We start from the raw sequence: 22,545 nt of genomic DNA on the forward strand, positions 1-22,545 counted from the left end.
CTAGTCCTTCCACTATTACCAGTGATGGGACACTAGTCCTTCCACTATTACCAGTGATGGGACACTAGTCCTTCCACTATTACCAGTGATGGGACACTAGTCCTTCCACTATTATCAGTGATGGGACACTAGTTCCTCCACTATTACCAGTGATGGGATGCTAGTCCTTCCACTATTACCAGTGATGGGACACTAGTCCTTCCACTATTACCAGTGATGGGATGCTAGTCCTTCCACTATTACCAGTGATGGGGCACTTGTCCTTTTACAGTTCCACTATTACCAGTGATGAGGCACTATTTCTCCTCCTACTTACCACAGGTGATATGTAATTTTTCTATCTCCTCTGACCACCAAGCCTGAGGCATGGTTTGCTCCCAATGGGGCTGGGGCATTTTCTACTGATGGGCACATTCCAGCTTACCTAAAGTAAAGCGCAGGAAGACACTGAAATTAGTCCTTATACCACTGGGACATTCAAAAGCAATCCAAATGATGGACAGACATACACAAAGGTCCACCAACCCCACAGGGTAACAGACGTTGCTCAACATAATATGCAGAGCCGCTTGGAGAACCCTACGAATGGCCAAAAAAGTGTCAAAAGTATCAGTTCTTGTCAGAATGTCTGCCGCAATAATGCAGTCCCGCGTCAAGAAGTATGTGTATATCAGATAGTGGGCTAATAGACAGTTGTGACGGGAGTCACTTTGGGTGGGGGGGCTTGTGGAACCAAGCTTACCTTAGAGAGCTCTGGAAACTCCTTGTCCATTCCCCCTGGCCCCTCCTATGTGTAAGTCACCCTGTGTCAATTAGGGGCACAGGGTGACCAAAAACACCATTTGGGTCTGATCTAATCAGGCTCCCAGTAAAACCACACCGGACTTCCCTTTACCCCTGTTATCACAGATTCTATATGCGTGGTTTGTGTTAAAAGAATGAAGGGGCGCTTTCACTTTGGGCAGTAATATTTCTGAACAATATCTCTCAAAAAATATATGAAGATAAATTAAATTCCACCTTTCCAACTGCTGAATTATTGTATGAGCTTGGTCTCATAGACTGTTTACTAGATAGTTTGAGGTGTGGCTTTATCCCATTGTTCTATCGTTTCTGTCAACCTTGAGAGCAAAGTATTATGGGGTGTATATGCTTATGTGGATTTGCTTTACATGTTAACGAAACCCCTGTCAGCTATTAGATGCTAGAGAGGGGGGGGGATTTCTCCAGCAGCCACTCCTAAATATGACCTACTGCTGGAAAGTTAAATACACCTGTATGTAATGTTACTGGAGGAGGTAAAGCTTACATCCCCTGTGTCATTATGCAAAAAAGGGGGGATTGTACCTTGAGTGTATATCTCTTTGTACCTGTGTTTGAATAAACAGTCTAATGTTTCTCTTCACCCTACACTAATGGCTCGACAAGTGACTGGGTGGGCTAAGGGACCTTGGATCGCGCTGGTCCCGGACAAATGAAGCTTATACGGCGGACTTACTCTTCTCGAGTACAGAAGTCCGTCGCAGCAAGCATTATCCACACTTCACGGTTGTTTTGGCTAGCTTCATGTTCATTCATACAGGGAAAGGCATAAGTAGGATAAACCTTCAGCAGGGAATTATTCCTGGGAGAACAACAGCGATCAGACAATGTTTCCCGATTGATTGTTCATCCTGCACAATGGTTGGCAAGCAGTGTCTGTTCCTTAGCAATTGGACTGTTGTAGCCCAACATCGGCTGACATTCAGTTCATATATATGGGTTTTTGGGCCCTGTCCTTTCGGATCGTGCTGGAATCATATATAGGAGGTGCACCATCCACAAGAGGAAGAATTGCTCCGAATATTATTGATCCTCTGGCATGTACTTCATTCCTTTATAATTTGAAGGGTTATTATCCCTGCCGTAGGTGTAATGTATGTCAAGTGAACACCTGTGGCAGGAGAAAGACTGAAGTCTTTGAATTCACTACTACTAATCGTATCTTTCAGATGAGACATTTCACCAGTTGTGCCACTCGGTTTATAATCTATTTGCTCACTTCCCCCTGTAAGAAGCAATATGCGGGGCATACCATACGTCCTTTTTCTGTGAGGGTGAATGAGCATATAGCAAATATCAGGAGGGGTAAGACCAACCATAGTGCCCCTAAACACTACCTCCGGTATCATAACAAAGATCGAGGCATTCAGTTTCTAATCATAGACAAGTTCATACCCCACTGGAGGGGACATTCTAGCATTAGGGGAGTATCATGTTTTAGAAACATTTTGGATATACGAGTTAAAATCTTATTGGCCATTTGGCATGAATGTTGATTGGGATATTAATGCCTTTATTAATAAAGACTGAGGGGTAGATTCACGTAGATCGGTGTTTCTTTGTGCGGGCGTAACGTATCCTATTTACGTTATGCCTCCGCAACTTTTACAGGCAAGTGCCGTATTCTTAAAGGAAAGTTGCGGCGGCGTAGCGTAAATAGGCCGGCGTAAGCCCGCCTAATTCAAATTGTGAAGAGGTGGGCCTGTGTTATGTAAATCAGACTTGACCCGACGTGATTGACGTTTTTCCCCAAACGGCGCATGCGCCGTCCGTGGAATTTTCCAGTGTGCATTTCTCCAAAGTACGTCGCAAGGACGTCATTGGTTTCGACGTGAACGTAAATGACGTCCAGCCCCATTCACGGACGAATTACGCAAACGACGTAAAAAATTCAAAATTCGACGCGGGAACGATGGCCATACTTAACATTGGTACGCCGCACTTACCCCACCATATAGCAGGGGTAACTTTACGCCGGTAAAAGCCTAACGTAAACGGCGTATGTGTACTGCGTCGGCCGGGCGTACGTTCGTGAATTCGCGTATCTAGCTGATTTACATATTTAGACGCGTAAATCAGAGTACACACCCCTACCGGCCAGCGTAAATATGCAGTTATGATCAGACGGCGTAAGAGACTTACGCCAGTCGGATCTAATGGAAATCTATGCATAACTGATTCTATGAATCAGGCGCATAGATACGACCGGCCGGACTCAGAGATACGACGTCGTATCTCCTCTGAGAATCTGGCCCTGAGTTTTCTCTTTCTTTTTTATCTTACAACCTGGGTGTTTGTGTTTTTATGTGCAGTTTTTTTATATTTTTCCCTTTTATACATTTTTATACATATTGTTTAATTTATAATATGTTTGTTTTGCGTTCGATTTATCGTTTATTATTAGTTAATTTGCATGCTGCTAGAGATAATAATTTGAGCATTACAAACATTGCTGGAATTTTGGCCATTCTATATATCTCCACAGGGTGGAGCGTGTTGATTCTGTGTCCCTCTGTTGATGTATAGTTTATATAGCTGGCATTCATGCAGCCATAATATCGCAAATTTTCCCTGAGATCATATAGACCTCAGCCAAATCGAGGCTTGGTTCCTGTGACCGGCGGCATTTTGTTGGTTCTTCATTGTATATCACCTTTCATATTGAGGCTTGGTATGCACACTGGATGTCAGTATTGATCTTGATGCCGAGTGTGGCCAGCTTTTATAAATTTTACTAATTGGTGTGTGTGTGTGCGCAGTGTTTGTGGGGCTGGTTCATGCCTCAGATGTTCTATTGAACGAAACCAGTCAGGTAGACTGAACTAGCGCCACGTTACTGTGCTTCTTGGATATACCTGTGATCACATGCCATATCTCGCCTGTTTATATCATCATTGATGTAAGTGTTTTATCTTTTATAATAAAACCCATAGTTGAGGGTTTTACACTATGTGGTGGCCTTTTTCTTTCATGAATCTTGGCATCCGTGATTGGGTTCGGTGACAAGGTTGAACGGAAGCGGACCTCACATGCTGTTTCCTGAGAGTTACCACGTTTCCAGTTCCATGCCTGTCCGGTAACAGTATCCATTTTTTTTCCCATCGGTGGTGGATTCACGATCTATGACGATTTCTTACTGGATAGTGACCTATCCTTTAGAGGTTGAATTTATCTTCAATTTCATCAATTAATTTAATTTAATCACTTGTGATTTCACTTGTTTGGACTGTTTTTAGCTTCCACCCCCCTCACGGGTTATTATTTATTCACAATGCCATTTCACATTTATGAACTTTTCAGCGATTTCAATTTATGAATTGTATGTATATTCATTTTATTACTGTTTGCACTTAGCAATCTATTTACATATTTGCACAATTTTCTATATACACACACAAAATGGATTAGCGCTGTACTTAATATCCACTCAAATTGTCTGATTGTAGTGTTAGTAGCTTTTTTGTTGAGTAGTGCAGTGTACACTTTGAAATTTAGTTTATACAAACACACACACATACAGTTGTGGCCAAAAGTTTTGAGAATGACACAAATATTAGTTTTCACAAAGTTTGCTTCTAAACTGCTTTTAGATCTTTGTTTCAGTTGTTTCTGTGATGTAGTGAAATATAATTACACGCACTTCATACGTTTCAAAGGCTTTTATCGACAATTACATGACATTTCTGCAAAGAGTCAGTATTTGCAGTGTTGGACCTTCTTTTTCAGGACCTCTGCAATTCGACTGGGCATGCTCTCAATCAACTTCTGGGTCAATTCCTGACTGATAGCAACCCATTCTTTCATAATCGCTTCTTGGAGTTTGTCAGAATTAGTGGGTTTTTGTTTGTCCACCCGCCTCTTGAGGATTGACCACCAGTTCTCAATGGGATTAAGATCTGGGGAGTTTCCAGGCCATGGACCCAAAATGTCAACGTTTTGGTCCCCGAGCCCCTTAGTCATCACTTTTTCCTTATGGCACGGTGCTCCATTGTGCTGGAAAATGCATTGTTCTTCACCAAACTGTTGTTGGAAAAAGTTGCTTTTGGAGGGTGTTTTGGTACCATTCTTTATTCATGGCTGTGTTTTTGGGCAAAATTGTAAGTGAGCCCACTCCCTTGGATGAGAAGCAACCCCACACATGAATGGTCTCAGGATGCTTTACTGTTGGCATGACACAGGACTGATGGTAGCGCTCACCTTTTTTTCTCCGGACAAGCCTTTTTCCTGATGCCCCAAACAATCGGAAAGAGGCTTCATCGGAGAATATGACTTTGCCCCAGTCCTCCGCAGTCCATTCACCATATTTTCTGCAGAAGATCAATCTGTCCCTGATGGTTTTTTTTGGAGAGAAGTGGCTTCTTTGCTGCCCTTCTTGACACCAGGCCATCTTCCAAAAGTCTTCGCCTCACTGTGCGTGCAGATGTGCTCACACTTGCCTGCTGCCATTCCTGAGCAAGCTCTGTACTGGTGGCACTCCGATCTCACAGCTGAATCCTCTTTAGAAGACTGTCCTGGCGCTTGCTGGACTTTCTTGGGCACCCTGAAGCCTTCTTCACAAATGCAGTAGACATTTCTTTTTTATGGGCTTAAGTTAATTTTCATGGCAAAGAGGAACTTTGCAATTCGTCTGATCACTCTTCATAACATTCTGGAGTATATGCAACTTCCCATCTCAAAAACTGAGGCAGCAGACTTTGTGAAAATTTGTATTTGTGTCATTCTCAAAACTTTTGGCCATGGCTGTGTACACACACACAGCCTATTTTAATTTGACAAATAAAACAAGACAAAAAAAAATAGAAAGTGCTAAATGTTTATTGTTAGAAACATTCAAAAAGATTTCACATTTTAATTTAATAAGTGCAAACACTCACCAGGTTGCAGAATACATTTTTTTGTTTAATTTAGTCTGTTCTCCCCTCATCTTTAGAAATAGGAGAAACCAATCTGTATCTAAATATCTACAGTACTGTAACTAATGTGAACCATACATGTAAGCAAGTCATTTAAAAAAAACAGACATTGCAAGAGTTAAAGCAGTATTAAACACCAAACCAAATATGTATTATATTGCAGCTTCCCAATCATTAGATGTGGTGGCAGCATCAGTTTTTGTTCTTTGCGCCCCCCCCCCCCCCCCCCCCCCCATTTTCACATGGTGATCTGGCCAGTAACACACCTCCTGTATTAGTAAGAAAACTCTGGATAAAGGAGAAAAGAAGGCACAGCAGACATCAGCACTGGCAGTCTGGTGTGGTAAATGCATTAGCAGATTTAGATAGATACAGTAACAAACTGAAGACAAACACCAGCTCACACTTTATAAGCAGTTACACCAGAACACATAAAAAATTATTTTGGGATAAAAGGTTTTGGCATGAATAAATAAAATCTGATCATTTTAATCACCCTGGTCAATGTTAAAAGCTTTGTCATCTTATCCATATAAACTGGTACATTCTGCTGGAGAGCTTGTGCTTTTGAAAAATCAGAATGGCCGAATCACTATATGAAAATAGAAAAAAAGCAAAGCCTTAAAAAAGGAAACAAAATACAACCATCACCATCTAATGCCTCGTACACACAATCGGTTTTCCCAACTAGAAAACTTCCATGTTAGCTTTTGGTCAGGAAAACCGACTGTGTGTATGCTCCATAGCAGTTTTCCCGACAGGAAAACTTGTTCTCTTTTTTTCCCCGCCACGATTATTTGCGTTTATTTGCCTATGGGAAACACTGCAGTGAAGCATACACACGGCCGGTTTTCCCAACCAAAGCGGTCATGGCAGTTTTCCTGTCGGGAAAACCATTCGTGTGTACACGGGGAAAAGCAAACGAGCAGGTTCTTGGTTTTCCCGGCGGACTTTTGACCGCTGGGAAAACCGATCGTGTGTACGAGGCATTAGAATTGATAAGTTACAATATAATAAAGGTTTGCTTTTGGGTTTAATACTGCTTTAACGTTCTGATCATAGGAGGTAGTAGCTTCACTCAAGATCTCAAGCACTTGCCTGTAGAATGGAAGCCAGAGCCTAGGCATGCTCCTTGTAGGAAAACCTTGCATAAACAATTGTCCTGAGATAAAGTTCTGGATGAAAAAAAAAAAATAATAAAAAAAAAAAAAAAAAAGATTTTGACACGTACGATCAAATACACAAAAGTCAAATGTACAAACTGCAATCCTGAAAACACATTAAAATTATGAGTATTAACCATTGTACCTCATTTAAAATGAGAAACGTTATATATTGCTGGGCATATTGGGTTCCATTAATTTATTATGTACTACGTAGTTAAATTAGTCCATATGCCTACCTACACCTGTGAAGCATTAACTAGGCTTTTCTCTTTAATTTATTATAGTTTGCAATATAGCACATGAGGTTTCAGTGTGGTGCAATCTTATAACATATGTTAGAGATCTTGAAATCAAAAAACGTTAACACTTTGTAATTTGGCACTTCGCTCCTATATGCCAAAAATAATTTACTTACCAATAGTGTAAGTGTTTAAACCACTAACATAGGCTAGTGCAGGGGGTGTGCCTGGGAACACCCTAATCACTACATGCAGTGTAAATTTTCCCCTGTTGGCCCCCCACCCCACAGTGCTGCTGGCTTTCCACCCCTCCTCTCCCCCAGCTGCTGCAGGGGATGTTTAAGGCCCCTTTCAGACTGGGGCGGGAGCTGCGGTGGCGGTATAACGCCGCTAAAAATAGTGGCGCTATACCGCCGGAATTGCCGCGGGTATCAGCCGCTAGCGGTGCGGTATTAACCCCCGCTAGCGGCCGATAAAGAGTTAATATCGCCCGCAATGCGCCTCTATAGAGGCGCATTGCGGGCGGTATTGCCGCGGTTCCCATTGTTTTCAATGGGAAGGAGCGGTGAAGGAGCGGTATACATGCCGCTCCTCTCACCGCTCCAAAGATGCTGCTGACAGGAGATTTTTTTGTCTCCCGCCAGCGCATCGCCTCAGTGTGAAAGCCCTTCGGCTTTCACATTGAGGTAGCTGGGCAGGAGTTTTTCAGGCGGGATAGCAGCGCTATTTTTAGCACTTTACCGCCTGAAAAACTCCTCAATGTGAAAGGGGCCTTAGGATGGAGAGTGGGGTAAGGGCTAGTAAATATGCAATTTACCAGCACCTTCCTGTTCTAAATTAACACACTCACTCCCTGTGTTCATTTATAACTGAAGCACAGTAAACTGTGTTTACCATGCTTCAGTTTGTGAACAAACAAGAAACCGCTCAGCACAGAGCACTTCACATTCACTGTCCCGTGCAGCTGAGGCTGCAGAGAAAGGCATGTTTGTTTAAGTTTTGGGGTGCACATCCTAATGCAATAGGCTGAGCACACCTATGACCACCTATGCTGAGCACACCTATGACCACTAATGTATGTGGTATCCAATTATTTAGGTCCTTTGTTATTGGTAAATGTTGCTGATCTAACATCAAATTGTAACTAGTGTGCGCCATCTTTAGGTGTTTGAGGTATTATGTGAGGTAAAAATTCCCCAGACAGAGAAGCAGATCTTACTGCATAATGCATTATCCATTTCCAACCATTATTACATTATTGGTGACCGTGTTACTGAGAATTGTGCTGAGGCAAAAATTATAGTCCAATTGTAGCCAGATATTTAGTTCCGCTTGGTTTCCAGAATAGATGAATCATAGGCTGAATTCTTATATCTTGAGGCCTCCAGAGGTGAGCATCAAGTTCTCTCACAGCAGCCATTACAAAGTCAAATAAATTAAAGGGTCACATTCACCTTGTAGGTTTCCACAACGTGGAAGAAAAATAATAGAATCAAAGTATCCACCTGGGAGGCGGTGGCTACACAATTGACTGCAGGAAAATCTTTCCCTTGATAAAATATTTAGGGAGCTGGCAGGTGATTCTACTGATCAAAGTGCCCAAACTGAATTATCAGTTTTAAGTGGAGGAAAGCTTTAAAACTGGTGAGGAATTTTAGCAATTTCTGTTGTTGCCTCTAGACTTCTCGAATTTGATCAAGAAAAACTGTATTTTCAAATCATTTCCTGGTTTTCGACAAATATGTATACCAGAAGAAGGCCACCATATTGGCAAACAGCACTCGAAACTGGAGGGGAAAAAAAAAAAAATAATTAGAAGAGAGATTGCTTCAAATAAAGCACAAGTTGTTTTCTCAATTAGAAAATTCCATTAGATACTAATTTATAGATATAGGGGTCTATTTTTAACATTTGTCTCATGAATATCGAGCTGTAACATATGATGTCAAGGCCTGTTTTGCTTAAATGTTTTCTCATACACCTTTATGAGTTGAACCATTGGCTTCTTATATAGCAAGGCTACAGTTGCACACTTTGTGTGCGTCCCCAGCATGATCTGTGTGTGTGTGTGTGTGCGCGCGCGCGTGTGTGTGTTAGAGAGAGAAATTTTTATATATATATATATATATATATATATATATATATATATATATATATATATATATATATATATATATATATATATATATATATATATATATATATATATATATATATATATATATATATATATATATATATATATATATATATATATTTTTTTTTGTTCCCCGTTTATTTAGCAATTTTATTTGGTTTTATTACAACCAAAAGAAAGCTATAGTTGCATTTAAAAAAAAAAAACATTTCATATAGGTACAGTGTTGCATGACCGCGCAATTCTCATTCAAATGTGTGACAGCGCTGAAAGCTGAAAATTTGCCTGGGCAGGAAGGGGGTAAAGTGTCTGGTATTGGTGGTTAAATAAGTTAAAGCTCAGTGAAAGGGAACATGTAACAAATTATACAAGTAGGTGTTATCGCAATTTGGCTGCAAAAGTGATCTCTCACAATTGGATATCTTAACCACTTGACCACCAGGCACGAAAACCCCCTTAATGACCAGACCAATTTTCAGCTTTCGGTGCTCTCCCATTTTGAATGACAATAACTCAGTCATACAACACTGTAACCAAATAAAATATTTGTCCTTTTTTTCCCACAAATAGAGCTTTCTTTTGGTGGTATTTGATCACCTTTGCGTTTTTTATTTTTTTCGCTATAAATGAAAAAAGAAAGAAAATTTGTTAAAAAAAAAAAAATGAATTTCTATTATAAAATTTTGCAAAAAAGTAATTTTTCTTCATAAATTTGGCCTAAAATGTATACTGCTACATATCTTTGGTAAAACAAAAAATATTATTTAGTCTGGGTGAAAGTTATAGGGTCTACAAGCTATGGTACCAATTACTGAAAATTGATCAATTTGATCACATCTGAAGTACCGACAGCCTCTCTCGTTTGAGACCCCAACATGCCAGAAAAGTACAAATACCCCCCAAATGACCCTTTTTTGGAAAGAAGACATTCCAATGTATTTAGAAAGAGGCATGGTGAGTTTTTTGAAGTTGTCATTTTTTCCCCCCACAATTCTTTGCAAAATCAAGATTTTTTTTTTTTTTTGTCACAAAATGTTCATATTAGCGGGTTATTTCTCACACACAGCATATGCATACCACAAATTACACCCCAAAACACATTCTTCTATTACTTCCGAGTATGGCGATACCACATGTGTGAGACTTTTACACAGCGTGGCCACATACAGAGGCCCAACATGCAGGGAGCACCTTCAGGCGTTCTGGAACACCCAGACCAGTTCTGACATTCCTCTCAAACATGGAAAAATCATCATTTATTTGCTAGAAAATTACATAGAACCCCAAAACATTATATATGCTTTTTTAGCAAAGACCCTAGAGAATACAATGGCGGTCGTTGCAACTTTTTAATCACGCACGTTATTTTCGCAGCAATTTTTCAAACGCGTTTTTTTAAAAATAAAACGGTTTTGTGCTAAAAAAAAAAAGAAAAAAAAAAAAAAAACACACATTAAAGTTAGCCCAATGTTTTTGCATAATATGAAAGATGAAGTTATGCCGAGTCAATAGATACCCAACATGTCACCCTTTAAAATTGCACACGCTTGTAAATATTTTTACTGGTTACATCTTTTTAGTTGGAGAAGAGGTCTAGGGCCAAAATTATTGCTCTAACTCTAACATTCGCAGCGATACCTCACATGTGTGGTTTTAACACCGTTTTCATATGTGGGCGGGACTTAGGAGTACGGTCGCTTCTGTATACGAGCACACGGGAACAGGGGCGCTTTAAATTTTTTTTTTTTTTATTGTTCATTTTACTTTATTTATTTTAGTTTGACATGTTTTTCCCCAAAAAGAAATGTTTTGATCACTTTTCTTCTTATTACAAGGAATATAAACATCTCTTGTAATAGGAATATAGCACGACAGGTCCTCTTTACAGTGAGATATGGGGTCAATAAGACCCCACATCTCACCTCTAGGCTGGAAAGCCTGGAAAAAAATAAACGATCCTGGCTTCGATCATAGCGGTGAGTCGGAAGAAGCACCGGAGGGAGAAGGGAGGGGGGACGTCCCCTTTCGCCTCCTGTAAAAACAATCAAGAGGCGGAACAGCCATGATCATTCTTATGGTGTAGAGAATCGCCGACTGAAAAAGAGGAGATCTGAATGATGCCTGTAGCTTCAGGCATCATTCAGATATCCCTGCACAAAGTCAAGGACGTCATATGACGACCGGCGGGCAGGAAGTGGTTAAAACGCATTTTTTTCCAGGTATTGCAGAGTATCGGTGCGGGGGGGTATTGCAGAGTATCGGTGCGGGGGGGGGTATTGCAGAGTATCGGTGCGCGGGGGGGGGGGGTATTGCAGAGTATCGGTGCGGGGGGGGGTATTGTAGAGTATCGGTGCGGGGGGGGTATTGTAGAGTATCGGTGCGGGGGGGTATTGCAGAGTATCGGTGCAGGGGGGTATTGCAGAGTATTGGAGCAGGGGGTATTGCAGAGTATTGGGGCGGGGGTTGCAGGGATGGCTGAGCAGGGATGGATGGATCTGTAACTGCAATAGTCACAGATCCATCCACAGCGCTGCTGACACCCGCGCTCCCCCCTCTCACACTGTACCGATCGGTACAGAGAGAGGAGGGAGGAACCGGCATCATCAAATGACGTCGGTTTGTTTACATGTGATCGCTCCGTCATTGGACGGAGCGATCACGTGGTAAACGGCCGCTATCAGCGGCAATTTACCGCGATCCGTGATGCGCCAGGTCCTCTAGACCCGGCGGTCACGGACACTCACGTGTGCGCGCCCCAAGGGGCGCACGATTCTGGGAGGACGTCTATGGACGTCCTCCCAGAGTTAAGCGACCGCCTTGTAGCCGTATTTCGGCTATGAGGCGGTGATCAAGTGGTTAAAGCAAAGTTCCACCCACTTTTGAGAGGTGGTCTTTAAACGAAAGACCACCTCTTGTTTTTGGATTTTTTTTTTTTTATAAATCCTCTATAGTACATTTTTATGAAGTACAGCCTGGACATCATTTCCTTTTGTGCAGTGAGCCCCCCCCCTGCTGTCTTCTGGGACACACAGAAGACAACTGGCCATTCACAAAGCGACTCGCAAATACGCAGTAGGAAAGAGCAGTGAAGCCGCAAGGCTCCACTGCCAGTTTCCCTTAGTTAGAATGGCGGGGCCTGCACCCAATCCGATGGACGGATCGGCCTCAGGGGGCCGACATCGCGGGCTCCCTGGACAGGTAAGTGTCCTTATTTAAAAAAATAATAATAATTTGTGGGTTGAACACCGCTTTAAATGTCCCCTCGGAGCAATTTTTTCTGTTTTCCTGTGAAATCGAGAAAAACGACGATACTCAAAATTATCAATAGATGACACTTTAAATGTCTTTACAGCTCATCAGTGTAGAGTTAACCATAAACGAGGGATCTAGAAAAGTTTCTCTCACTCCGACATGTGTGGTAATACATGTTTCGCAATTCTTTTGAATACACATGCATTTTTATGTGTGTGCAAAGAGGGACAGAGGTGCTTTTGCATTTATTTTTTCATTACTTTTGTCACATTACAGCACACACTTTTAAACACTTTTTTTATTTTTTTATTTAATATTACAAGGGGCAATAAAAAAAAAAAAAATACTAAAAGGGTCTCCTAATATATGTTGCTTACCTGTACAGGAATGTAGTTCATATTGATGAACTGAAAAGGAGTCCAGACCTTCCAGTTCATTTTCAGAGCTGACCAGTAACTGTCCTTCAGTTTATTATTAAGAGAGTTCAGGCCTTTGCCCTAAGGGACAGAATGGAAAAACAGTACATATGGTCATGCTTTTAGTCAACAGTTATGGCAATGAAGTGATTTCACCTTCTAACAAACACAACCAGAATTTAAAAGCAAAGACGAGGTCTGAAATTGCTTATTAATTCCTATCTGAAAGCTTAAAATCTTCAAATTGCTGAAAGAGTGAAAAAAATAAATAAATAAAAAAGGCAGCAAAAGCAACATTTTTGCCATTAAAGTGAAAGAAACCCCTAACTATAGATCTTTCCTTAAAAAGGTTCCCTCCCCCTACCCATTATGCCTAACCTGTATAAAAAGATATGTATACTTATTTTCAATCCGCTCTAGTCATGTGATCCTGCAGCGCTGTGTAAGGGAGCATTTGACAACAGCTGGAAATATCAGAAGCTATGACATCTCATGGCACAGCCGTAGTCGGTGCTCCCTCCTCTCCCCTGCAGCAGCTGCAGGTTTACATAACCGTACTGGAGCAGATTAAAAATAGGTAAATACACAGATTTTATACAGGGTATGCAGGGCATTTTTAAGAACAGTTAAAGTAATGCCGCGTACACACGATCGGTCCATCCGATGAGAACAGTCTAATGGATCGTTTTTATTGATTAACCGATGAAGCTGACTGATGGTCAGTCGTGCCTACACACCATCGGTTAAAAAAACGATTGTGTCCCCACTTTCCATTTCCTTCTCTCCTCCCTTGCTCCCCCCTTCCCTTCCTTTTTGTTCCCCCCCTTTACTCCCTTGCACTTCTCTGTTGCCATTTCCTTTCTCTCCTTTAACTCACCCTCCTACATCTTTTACCTCCTAAAACCTTCTTCTTTCTCTCTTGCTGGTACTCAAAACTCTTGGCTAGTCAGACCCCCCCTTGAGGACTTTGACTGTCAAGTTCTTCTCCCCTCCCTTTTTACGCATACTACACCGGAATACTGCCTCTTTGTTTTCCAAACGCTTAGGCCCCCATCGCATCGAGACTCCAGCTCATTAAATAACGCTCTTCCTCCAATCAACCTCTTGGTCAACCCCACCTTGGTTCTACATTTATGATTTTCATTTGTTGTATATCCGGTTACCCTGAATATACATTCCTGTTCTTAAGCTGTTCCTATCAATGATAAATTACCATGTACAATATTTATGGATTTACATTCCATCCATGCATTATGTCTACTCTGTAAAATCTTGGCTTAGGCCCTCTGGGTCAATTTCCCTCTTTCATGTACCCGTTCTATTATTTGTGGAAAAACAAAAATCATAGGACCCTTGGATACAACATCTATCAATCAGAACTAAATGACCAATGAGACCTTGGCGATGGTGTTCCTTCTTTATATTACCTTTATTTACTTTTCCTTTTTCTTTGCTTGTTCCTTACTTTTTTCCTTTTATATTGCTTTTCCTCAGTTTTGAAATGACTAAAGATGTCAAAACAGGTTTGATACTTTAATAGTTTATCTACGAGTTACTCCCTGCTTCACTCGCATTAAAACGGATTGGAATTATATAATTTAAAGTCTTCCTAAATACAGTTTGTATGAACAAAGCACATTTTTTTAAATTTATTTCCCAAAATCAGAGGCTTGTAAAAGAGCAAGAGGCACTCACTTCCAGGAAGTTCATCACAGTGAAAAAGAGAAATAGAAAGGCGGGAGCGATTATTAAACGTTCCAACAGCAGGCGACGAAGACCTGCCATTGGTGTAGATGAAGGGATCACTTGTTCCAGGAACAGGTAGAAGTAGTGAGATAGAGGACCTGTGAAAAACAATCTAGAAAAAAACACATGTAGATTTGTTACAATCCTTAAAAGCCCAATTAAAGCTTCAGCCCAGACTGTATAAATGAGTGAATAACTTATATAGAGCTACAAATGCAAACTGAATCGCCTCAAGGCGCTTGGCATCCATTTTCCTTCTATTTAGCCTTCAGAAAAGGTGGGTCTTGAGTTTCTTTCTGAAGGCCTGGAGATTCTCTTCTGTTCGTAAACGAGTTGGTAATGAGTTCCACAGTCGAGGTCCTTGGACTGAAAATCATCACTCGTTTGCTCTTGTAACGGGCCTTGGGAAATTTTGGTTGGCTGATGGGAGAACGCGATTGGGGTTGTGGCATTTTATTTTCCCACATAGATATTGGGTGGCGATGCCTTGTACACACTTGTGCGTCAGGCAGAGGGCCTTGAATGTGATTCGGTCCTTGACGGGCAGCCAATGGAGGGACCTCAGGGTGGGGGAAATTGATTCCCAGGGTTTTTTGCCTGTTACCAGTCGCGCTGTCGTGTTCTGGACGACTTGCAGACGGGCAATCTGGTATTTTGGGAGACCTAGGTACAGGGAGTTAGCATAATCGAGCTTGAAATTTATTAGTGTTCCTACTACTACTACTACTACTGCGGTGTCTTTTTTCGGAATGAAGGGCACGAGTCTTCTTAGTAGACGCAGGAGATAGTGAGACCCACTGACTACTGACCCAATTTGAGCATCCATTGTCACGTCGGGGTCAAAAATTACTCCTAGACTTTTGACTTTGGTGCTGGGGGTAATGGTCTGTCCAAATATCGCCGGGGGCGACCATGCCGTCCTGGCCGATCTCTTTGCGTTTACATGGACCAGAAGAAGTTCTGTTTTTGATCCATTGAGTTTGAGGTGACTCTACATCATCCAGTGGTCTATCAGAGTGAGGGATTTTTCTAATCCTTTTTGTTGTTCATAGGAAAGTAGAGCCGAGTATCATCAGCGTAGGAATGGTAGAGTAGATCCTAGTTACTGATAATTTTGAGGAGTGGGCGACCCTTGAGAGACTCCACATGTCAGAGTACGCGCTTCTGAAGGGAAAGGTCACAATTTCACTGTCTGGGATCGAATATCCAGAAATGATGAGAACCAGGGTAGATCCGAGTGTGTGACGAGCCAGCAAGATTTTGTGATCTACTGTGTCAAACGCCGCACTAAGGTCCAGCAGTATCAGAAGACAAGATTCTCCTTCATCTGCTGCTTCGAGAGCATCATCCCATATTTTGAGAGGTGCCGTTTCCGTGCCATGACCTGAATGAATTCGGGATGCAGCAAAATAGATAACAATTTTATGTCCCACCTTTCCTTTCCCCCCCCCCCTTCAAAAAAATCACCAACCAGGCAAAGAAGTGCTTCCTGGCAGCACACTGCAGAGCTGGACCACTGCAAGCAGAGGTCCGACATGTCCCCTGATGTCATGTCAGAGGTCATGATGTACAGTTCTCCAATCAGCAACACTTTCTCTTCTCAACTCCAACCACTTACTGCTGCACACAGATTTCATTTATACAGTTTGGGCTGATGCTTCACTTGGGCTTTAACCTACAGTCATTGTCACACTGAGCAATTTACATAATGCATTAAAAAATAAAAATAAAATAGCATACAATCAAAAACATAAGAAAACTGGAATGTAAGAGAAGATATCAACTTTGGCCAGCTAAGGCTACCTGTTCGATTCTTATTTAAAGATATTGTGGAAAGATACCTTAGGATTAGTTCATTATTTATGTAAACCTTAATCTCAAAAGTGAAAAAAAAAAAAAATAAAAAAAAAGGTATTAGCTAGTGTTTGGCTTCAATTTATTAGTGTATTTAAATCTGCTAATACAGCCAACACTCCTCTTCCCTCAGCAATGCTGCTGTCTAAGGCTGCATTCACACCTGAGCGTATCGTTTTCAAGTGTTTTTCTGCCGGTTTTTGCAGTATTTTTGTTCAGGAGTTTTGAGGTCCAGGGGGCATCAATGTAAAAAGCAGTCCTGTAATCTGCCTATAAAATAAGCATATGTGCTTTTTTGAGCTTCGGGCGTTTTGCTTCAGGCGACAAAACGTTCACATGTGCACAGGGGCCATTTAATTTAATGGAATTCTGATTATTGGGAGTTTTGGAACTTTTGAGATGAGCTGAAAACGTTCACGTGTGAATGTAGAGTTAAGGTGCCCCCAGTACTCCATCTGGAGTGGGGGTATGCCAATACAGGAGGTGTGTTACTGGCTGGATCATCAGGTTAAAAAAAAGGGGGGGGGGATTATATATATAATATATATATATATATATATAATTTCACACACAGTGCCTTTAAAAAAGTATTACCTTTTGAAATTGTCCACATTTTGTCATGTTACAACCAAAAACGTAAATGTATTTTATTTGGATTTTACAAATAAATATATGAAAAGTGTGGCGTGCATTTGTATTCAGCCCCCCGAGTCAATACTGTAGAACCACCTTTCATTGCAATTACAGCTGCAAGTCTTTTTGGGGATGTCTCTACCAGCTTTGCCCATTTAGAGAGTGAGGTTTTTGCTCATACTTCTTTGCAAAATAGCTCGAGCTCTATTAGATTGAATGGAGAGCGTCTGAACAGCAATTTTCAAGACTTGCCAGAGATTTTCAATTGGATTTAGGTCTGGGCTTTGACTGGGCCATTCTAACACATGAATATGCTTTGATCTAAAACCATTTCATTGTAGCTCTGGATGTAGGTTTAGGGTTGTTGTCCTGCTGGAAGGTGAACCTCTGCCCCAGTCTCAAGCCTTTTGCAACACTGACCAGCTTCCCTGTCCCTGCTAAAGAAAAGCATCCCCACAACATGTTTCATGTTGGGGATGGTGTGTTCAGAGTGATGTGCAGTTAGTTTTCCGCCACAGAGTTTCGCTTTTAGGCCAAAAAGTAAAAATTTGGTCTCATCTGACCAGAGCACCTTCTTCTGCATGTTTTCCGTGTCCCTCAACATGGCTTCTTGCAACTTGAACTTCTTATGGCTTTCTTTCAGTAATGGCTTTCTTCTTGACACTCTTCCATAAAGACCAGATTTGTGGAGAGCACAACCAATAGGCGATTCTCCCACGTGAGCTGTGGATCTCTGCAGCTCCTCCAGAGTTACCATGGGCCTCTCAGCTGCTTCTCTGATTAATGTTCTGCTTGCCTGGCCTGCCAGTTTGGCTGCTTTCACACTGGGGCAGCGTCAGCGGTAAAGCAACGCTATTTTTAGCATCGCTTTACCGTCGTTTTTGCGGAGGTATTCACTTGGACTATTACATTTATAATTTTACACTGAAGCGCTGCACCCTTGGACATTAGTATTTGTGTTTGCTTTATCCACTAGATTTTAGTTCCGGGTATCAGAGTAAAAGGGGCTGAATACAAATGCACACCACACTTTTCAGATATTTATTTGTAAAAAAAAAAAAAAAAAAATTGAAAACCATTTATCATTTTTCTTCCACTTCACAATTATGTATCACTTTGTGTTGGTCTATCACATAAAATATATTTAAGTTTTTGTCTGGAACATGAAAAATGTGAAATATTTCAAGGGGTATGAATACTTTTTCACACCTTTTTGGGCACTAGAACTATAATATATATATATATATATATATATATATATATATATATATATATATATATATATATATATATATATATATATTATATATATATATATATATATATAAAAAAATTATTCAATAAACCAATATTTTATGACTTCCTAATACACCAGTCTGGCAGACTCACCCAAAAGCGGCAAAACGAAGAAGTGCAACCGGGTCCACATTTTTGGCTGAAGATTTACTTTTGCGCCTCTGCTCAATGTTCTGTGACAGCAGGTTCCCCAAAGCAGACAGAATTCCACTGCAAGAGAAAGTTATTTCACAGTCAATCATTAATTAAAATCCTACAAAAAAAAAAAAAAAAAAAACACACACAATGTCACAAAACAAGACACCCCCCCCCCAAGGAAAAGTAAAAAAAAAAAAAAAAAAAGTAGAGGAGTTACTGTTACTTATGTGAAAAGTTGGTTTATGAAATTAAAAAGGCTCCACATGGCCCAGCAGTCACTGCCTCCTCTCTGAAAATCAATTGGGGGGTGCATCACTTTTAAAAGGGTGTCTGCAGGCATTTCTTTATTAGTCAGAGTCAGTTTCAATGTGAATTCTTCTAAGCAACTCAACTAAATCTGTGAATTCAACTGACGCGCTTATGTTAACCGAACAAAAGACATAAAGAATATAAAAAGACATAAAGAATATAAAAGACATAAAGAATATAAAGGAAAAAAATCCACAGGAGCCTCAATATAAAAACAGTAACATTACAGGGGTTATTTACGAGAGGCAAATCCACTTTGCACTACAAGTGCACTGAAAGAGCAGGCACTGCAGATCCGAGGGGGACATGTAAGGAAAATAAAAAAAACAGCATTTTTAGCTTGGATGATAAAATGAGCAGAGCTTCCCCTCAGATCTACAGCGACTGCCTTCCAAGTGGATTTCCCTTTAGTAAATAAACCCTGAGACTCCTAATCTATTCCCCTGACGAAGTCCTCTATGATGCAATGTGTAGGGTGGAGCTAGGAGACACAGGAGGACCCACAGATAAATTACTGAACTGTATGCACTACATTAGTACAATTATTTCTTTTTATAGTGGTTATTTAGATCTACGGAGAGCACTATGTAGTATACAATTTTTCTCCTACGTATAGCAAGCATTACACAAAGAAAGGGATATTGAGAAAGCAATCATTCAATGGGGATCATTGTTTTAAGAAAGCTCTTCCCAGTTGAAGTGGAGTTGATGTCAGTAGATCTTTTATAATCTTAAACGTGGTTCTTCAATCATTTCTGGAAAAAAATATAAGTCAGCAGCTTTAAATACTGTAGAGGCTGATTTTTGATGAACAGCCACTCTTCCTGGGTCTGCTGATGGGTGTGTGGAACCCAGGAAACAGGGTGGGGGGTGCATGGGGGAGGGCGCCCACAGTACTGGGTTGCGTGGAAGAGAACTGATCACTTCAGATCTGACAAGCCAACTGCTGGCTGTCATATGGAACACTGTAGGGTCGATTTACTTAAAACCATAAAGTACAAAATCTGATGCAGTTCTGCACTGAAACAAACAGCGTCCAAGTTTTTTTTTTTGTCAAAGCGTAAAGTGGTTGTAAAGGTAAAACATTTTTTCCCTAAATAGCTTCCTTCACTTACCTCATCCTTCCATTTTGCTTTTAAATGTCCTTATTTCTTCTGAGAAATCCTCACTTCCTGTTCTTCTGTCTGTAACTCCACACAGTAATGCAAGGCTTTCTCCCTGGTGTGGAGTGTCGTGCTCGCCCCCTCCCTTGGGCTACAGGAGAGTCAGGATGCCCACTAACACACACAGCTCCTTTCTCTATCTGCAACGTAGGGAGCGTCCTGACTCTCCTGTAGTCCAAGGGAGGGGGCGAGCACGACACTCCACACCAGGGAGAAAGCCTTGCATTACTGTGTGGAGTTACAGACAGAAGAAGAAATAAGGACATTTAAAAGCAAAAATCAAAAAAATGCACTAAGGTAAAAGGAAGCCATTTAGGGGAATTTTTTTTTTTTTTTACCCTTACAACCCCTTTAAAGTGGAAGTGAACCCTCCTATCCTTTTTAGCCAAGGAAGCTGCCATCTTGGCCTCTGTTTAATCTGCAACTGCCATGATGCTGCACATGTGATCAGTTATGAAACCAGCCATTGGATGGTTTGACAGTTTGGTTGAGAGCACAAGAAAATTGACAGCTAGCATTTCCGGCATGCCGGGAATGTTAACTGTTTTTTTAAACTATCAAACCGATGGATTTACTTCCGCTTTAAGTTACACTCTGCAGAGCTCAGTGAGGGAAGCTCAGAGAGCCAATTGGATGGAAGACACACCCCCCCCCCTTCACATAGCACACAGGAAGAGAATAGAGAATGTCAATTGGCTGGAGGTCCTTCCCCTGTCACCTTTTTTCTCTTGGTGTCAGGAAAACTTGTCAGAAGTGATTCATGCTGATAACAGAGGAACGAAGCAGCAGACAGAAATGAAGCTCAAGCGGCACTTCAGTCATTTTTTAATCTTTCCATCTATTAAATCTTCTGCCCTTGTTGTTTTAACTTTGGATAGTAAAACTTTTTTTTTCGGCCAGTAAATACCTTATACAGCTCACTTCCTTTTTATTGTCATTAGCCTAGGTTTAGACATCACACACAGTGCTCTCTTTCTCTCATTCTCATGAGGGTTTGCCAGGAAGGGATGCATCATAAGAGGGCCAATGAGAGCTGCAGGTGTGTCTTTGTGTAAATCCAGGTAGTGAACAGGCAGCAGCTTCAGCTGCCAACAGTTAAAATGGTTGCAGCCAGACTCAGTGGAGGGAGATTTCTGCAGCATATTTGGCAAGTACGGAATCACAGTATTTATACAAATAATATGCACAGTGTTGGGAGAAGCTTCAGAATGGCAAAGATGTTTTTATTACAAATTATGTGAGCAGTCTGCAGTTCCTCTTTAGTGCTCAGGATTGAGACAAGCACACACTATCGAGGGATGTGCTTTGTTCAGATTTCAGATCTGAGGTTTACAAGCACCTTAAAGCGGAGCTCCACCCAAAAGGGGGGGGGGGGGTACCTGGTCTTGACTCCCAATTCTGGTTAAAATCGTTGCGTGATCCCTAAACATTTCCGGCCCCTCCTCCTTCCCCTGCTGCCTTCTGAGACACACAGGTCCCAGAAGACAGCTGGACCATTCAGAAAGTGCAGCGTAACTCACGCATGCGCAGTAGCAAACCAACTGTAAAGCCTGAAGGCTTCACTGCCAGTTTCCTTACTTACAATGCGGCTGCCTGCACCTGATTGACCAATCAGCTCGGGGTGCCGACATCGCTGATCCCAGCTGCTGCAGTAATTGTAGTGGTTGACTTTATTTAAAGCTCTTCTTTAAATATACATTAAATCCCCTTCCCCGCGTGTGTCATACTGATGGAATTGGTTATCGATTAAAACAAATTGTTCCTATTGGGAGAGATCAAGTGGAAAATAGATTGATCATTTATTAAAGTGTGTATGGTCGCCACAACACTGCTGTAGAGGAGACTAGTTACATGCCATAGCCCCAGCATGCCATATGGGAGTGTCAGGTTACCTGGTGATCGCCTTGGTGAGGACAGGGCGGCTGTGCAGGAGCTGCAGGTAGGTCCTCAGTAGCAGTGTGTGTAGGGGCACATCGGCCAGCTCCCGGATCGGCTTAGAGGCGCCTGGCATTCTTCTCACCTGCAGATGCTCTAGTGAAGGGGGCGGGTATCAGACAGACATAGGCTCCTCCCATACAAGCCGTGCCCCCACCCACATCTCTCCGCCCACTTCTACTCCTGCGCTCTATTTCTGTACGAAGCCGTGTATTCCATATGCAGAAGCTCATTCAGTCGCCGCACTTATGTACACATGTGGGATATAACACGTATAGACATATAAGCCTCTTCTGGCCTTTTCCACTTTTTCCTAGTCCTGCGCTTTGATAACGATCCCTAGGTTAGGGAGCGGCTGATTGGTTAGAGAACCGTGGTATGGTCCAGTGAGGTAAAGACAGGGCAATGGAGAGGGGGAGTGGAGGTCACATGTTTCTTGTTATCAGCAGAGCTCCACTCTGCAGCCAGACCCCATTGGGGCAATGCAGAAAACATCGCGATAGGCGAGTTAGGGGTGGTGATTATC

General features: G+C 41.6%; 1 protein-coding gene across 1 annotated transcript; it reads right to left on the reverse strand.

The window, feature by feature from the left end:
* Window positions 1–8,222: 8,222 nt before the first annotated feature.
* On the reverse strand, window positions 8,223–22,426 carry PXMP2 (peroxisomal membrane protein 2). Its single transcript, XM_040352127.1, has 5 exons — window positions 21,977–22,426; window positions 18,568–18,684; window positions 14,641–14,803; window positions 12,907–13,026; window positions 8,223–8,927 (listed from the first exon to the last, which is right to left on the reverse strand). The coding sequence occupies exons 1-5, from the start codon at window positions 22,093–22,095 to the stop codon at window positions 8,859–8,861; spliced, it is 588 nt and encodes a 195-aa protein (XP_040208061.1). The 5' UTR covers window positions 22,096–22,426; the 3' UTR covers window positions 8,223–8,858.
* Window positions 22,427–22,545: the final 119 nt, after the last annotated feature.

The sequence above is a fragment of the Rana temporaria genome, chromosome 1, assembly GCF_905171775.1.
Source record: "Rana temporaria chromosome 1, aRanTem1.1, whole genome shotgun sequence".
Classification (NCBI taxonomy): domain Eukaryota; kingdom Metazoa; phylum Chordata; class Amphibia; order Anura; family Ranidae; genus Rana; species Rana temporaria.